We start from the raw sequence: 4,214 nt of genomic DNA, 5'->3' as shown, positions 1-4,214 counted from the left end.
TATTAGTAGTTTGCAACAAACTGTGGTGGGAATACTACAAAACAGCTTTATTTTATTTATATGTATATATGTAATATGTATGCATATATATTTATTTATTTTGATAAGCCATTTACCAGTACACTACTGGATCAGTGTTACATTCATGGAATGTTCTAGTAGAATGGAAAGTTCTGTAAAGGAGGGGGGAGTGAGGCAACACCGAACTTGAGGGAATCTTTAGCTCTTATTGTTCCAAAGAACCCTGAGTAACTAACAGAAAAAGTTCTACATTGGCCCACAGATCCTGACCACTGTAAACATCCAAAGTATTCAATTAATGGCTTATTCATGATTTTATTGCCATGATCTACCATTTCACCCATGCAATATCTGTTATGGGATATTTTGTTAGGCATTTTGAGGACTATGCTGTGTTTCAGAGTGCTAGGTTTTGGAAATGAGCAATGGAAGTCACGCAAGCCTCAGTAAGTTCACAATCAATTGGGGAGATCATCAAGAGCTAATCAGATGTACTCCTCTCCATGAGATAGACACTCTAATATAAGGCTCCCTGTGAAATCAGGGAAAAGAGTAAATGAAGGAGAGATGTATTACACACATGGTGAGAAGTCCCCTGAATTGAGATGACCTCTCAGGATGCTGAAGACATTTAGATCACAACCATGAAAACCTTCATGAAGCCTCTGAGAAGGCTTTTAGAATGATGTTGGATTAGACAACCAATCACTCTAGTACATGCAAGTTTATGTACGAACTAGACCTTATTTCAAGTTCCTTAGTTCTATTCTGTGCCTCTCATAAGAAAAACCTTTTGCCACTCCTTCCCCTATTGGTATATTACATTCTCTTCAGGAGCTATTTCAGATATATACTTATTCTTTCAGACTGGTTGGATAGAACTTCACAAATACAGAAAGCATTACTTCTCTTGTGTCACTGTATTAATTTTTTGTACAGCTAACATATTAACTTCATAATTGCATTTTCTTTAGTTATAAAAGTGTCTATATTGTTTTTGTGAATAAGATCTCATTTAGAGAACAAGCATCTTCATCTCTCTATATAACATCCATATAGCATACCTTCTTCATCTTTATATATAACATAGCTCATGGCATCTTCTGAACAGAATGGGATCAGGAAGGTGCCAAGGTGCTGGTGATATTAAAGAAATCTTTAATTATAATCTTCATTTTTTTTTTCTGTCTCTGCACATAGATGGTGGAGTCCTAGTGGTCTCATCAAATATGGCTGCCTTAAACTACACTGGTGTCAGTCACACAGTCTTCCACTTGCTGGGCATCCCTGGCCTAGAGGACCAGCACGTGTGGATCTCCATCCCCTTCTTTGTTTCCTATGTCACTGCCCTGCTTGGGAACAGCCTGCTCATCTTCATTATTGTCACAAAGCGCAGCCTTCATGAACCCATGTACCTCTTCCTCTGCATTCTGGCTGGAGCAGACATTGTCCTCTCCACGTGCATAGTCCCTCAGGCCTTGGCTATCTTCTGGTTCCATGCTGGGGAAATCTCTCTTGATCGTTGCATTACTCAGGTATTCTTCCTCTCTTCCACTTTCATCTATGAGTCAGGGATCTTGTTGGTGATGGCATTTGACCGCTATATTGCCATTTGCTGTCCCCTGAGGTACACCACTGTTCTTACACGTACACTGATTGGGAAAATTGGTGTCACCTTAATTCTCAGAAGCTGTTGTACAATTTTCCCCGTGATATTTCTCCTGAAAAGACTGACTTTCTGCAAAAGTAACATCCTCCCAAACACTGCTTGTAAGCACATTGTCTTGGCCCGTCTTTCCTGTGATGACATACGAGTAAACATCTGGTATGGGTTTTTGGTGTTGATGTCAACTTTGGTCATAGATGTTGTGTTAATTTTTATTTCTTATGTGCTGATTCTCCATGCTATCTTCTACATCCCTTCCCAAGATGCTCATCACAAAGCTCTCAACACATGTGGCTCCCATGTCTGTGTCATCATCCTCTTCTATGTACCTGGCATCTTCTCAGTCCTTGCTCAGCGATTTGGACATCACATCTCACCCCATATCCATGTCCTGCTGGCGAATGTCTATATTCTGGCTCCACCTATGCTGAACCCCATCGTTTATGGGATCAAGACCAAACAAATCAGGGACCAGGTGATTCATGTGTTCTTTACAAAGCAGAAATGAACATGTTGATGGAAACTAACCTTGTGCTGTTCTTAACAATTCTCTCTGTGCATGAGGTGAGTTTTAGTATCAACCTGCTTTTCTTTTCAGTTTTTTTCATGATTGACATTCACAAAGATTTTCTTGTTTTTTTGCCTAGTTCTTTAAAACTTTATACTTATTACGCTCATAAAGGAGATGGTTGGATAGCATCATCAACTCAATCGACATGGACTTGTGCCAACTCCAGGAGATAGTGAGGGACAGGGAGGCCTGGTGTGCTGCAGTCCCTGGGGTCACAAAGAGTTGGACATGACTTAGTGACTGAAAAACAGTTGCTCATAAAAATCTATAAAGGCTACAGATAGTGTTATCTTTTAACAGAAGTCTTTTTTCTATCTTCTTTTATAGATATAAGGTAAAAGCTGATCACTTCACTCCCATGTTAGGGTTGGTTTTCAGTTTTAATCACACTTAGCTTGTCTTCTATGCTCTCATTTCTAGGACAGAACTATTCAGAAATTTAAACTAAGAAACTGGAGGACACTTTCTCCTCATCTTAAAAGTGGAAGATTCAGTTCTTCCTTTCAGAGATCTTTTAACTTAGCTTTCTAGACTCCAGTCTTTGCAGCTTCAAATCTTGGAAAATGACAGAATTGAGAGGTCAGAATACGGAAACCCCTCATACTGGCAAGTTTTTCTATCTTAAGAATCACAAGAATGCAAGAGATTTCATACTGCCTTTTATATATTGTCTGGGTTTAGATCCCCAGCACCTAGTGCAGCCATAGTACTCAGCAAGTGTCTCATAGGAAAACCTAGGTATGCATTTGAGGCCTTGGAGGTTTGAAATTTTTACTGCAATTTTGTATGGATGCTGAAACTCTGCTGGCTTCCCTGTCCCCCAGGCGAAGCCCTTCTCCTGGGTCAGGACTGATCCTCAGCCCATGTCCAGACAGCAAATAGTTCGCTGGAGGGAAAAGTGGTTAGCAATTGTCAACTTGCTTTTGAATGGTTATCCTGTCTCTTAAAGTTTTGTTCATTTGGTCTGTGTTACTTTCTTAGCTATCTGATGGTTTAATATATCATTCTTGAAATTTGTCTTTTTCTTGTTGCCACAATGGAAACATTATCATGACATGTCCTACTGTGTCATATCCAAAACAAAGATTTCAGACTGATTGATGTTTACCCTGACAACACAAAAATAACAAACCAATAACATTTAGACTGAAGAGAATAAATATATATGCTTTTGCATGACTAAGATGTATTACTTCTACCATTTTCATCTGAATGCAAAAAAGGTCATAGTTCTTTTAATCATAATTTGAGATTCATTTAATTTTGGATTTTAAGTATTCCTCAACTTGTAGTAGAATATATGTATATACATAAAATGCAAAACGAAGTAATTTTTGAGTCTTAACCTGCATCAAGAATATACACAAAATAAAGGGACCAACTTACCTTAGTATTTTTAAAGATTACAATCATGAACCTAATAAAATTTGACTCAGCATTCTATTTTACTCTCGTGGTACATTATTTCCATCATACCAAGAAGACAGAAGTATTACTTATTGTCTTAATTATCTTACATAGTGTACTTCTCATAGCCACACATTTTCCCCCCAAAATGAGCATTTTTAAGAATATCATGAATTTCTAGACTTTTTTTCATCCACCAATCCTGTCAGGCGAATCCAGTAATTTCTGAGAAATTTGTTCAGTTCAGTTCAGTTCAGTCACTCAGTCATGTCCAACTCTTTGCAACTCCATGACCTGAGGCATGCCAGGCCTCCCTGTCCATCACCAACTCCCAGAGTTTACTCAAACTCCTGTCCATTGAGTCAGTGATGCCATCCAACCATCTCATCCTCTGTCATCCCCTTCTCCTCCTGCCTTAAATCTTTCCCAATGTCAGAGTCTTTTCAAATGAGTCAGTTCTTCGCATCAGGTGGCCAAAGTATTGGAGTTTCAGCTTCAACATCAGTCCTTCCAGTGAACACTCAGGGCTGATCTCCTTTAGGATGGACT

The 4,214-nt window shown here is 38.8% G+C and overlaps 1 protein-coding gene across 1 annotated transcript; it reads left to right on the top strand.

The window, feature by feature from the left end:
* The first annotated feature begins 1,250 nt into the window (after positions 1-1,250).
* LOC122450608 (olfactory receptor 52B4-like) lies at positions 1,251-2,195 on the top strand. The gene has a single exon (XM_043482982.1). It carries the CDS (start codon positions 1,251-1,253, stop codon positions 2,193-2,195), a length of 945 nt encoding a protein of 314 aa, XP_043338917.1.
* Positions 2,196-4,214: the final 2,019 nt, after the last annotated feature.

Source organism: Cervus canadensis, chromosome 11 (assembly GCF_019320065.1).
Source record: "Cervus canadensis isolate Bull #8, Minnesota chromosome 11, ASM1932006v1, whole genome shotgun sequence".
Classification (NCBI taxonomy): domain Eukaryota; kingdom Metazoa; phylum Chordata; class Mammalia; order Artiodactyla; family Cervidae; genus Cervus; species Cervus canadensis.
The sequence above is the reverse complement of the archived record's forward strand: the minus strand, read 5'-3'. Positions and strand labels throughout refer to the sequence as shown.

What these genes read in the sequence shown, in the direction of transcription:
- LOC122450608 (XM_043482982.1), top strand. Translation starts at nt 1,251, where the DNA reads ATGGCTGCCTTAAACTACACTGGTGTCAGTCACACAGTCTTCCACTTG.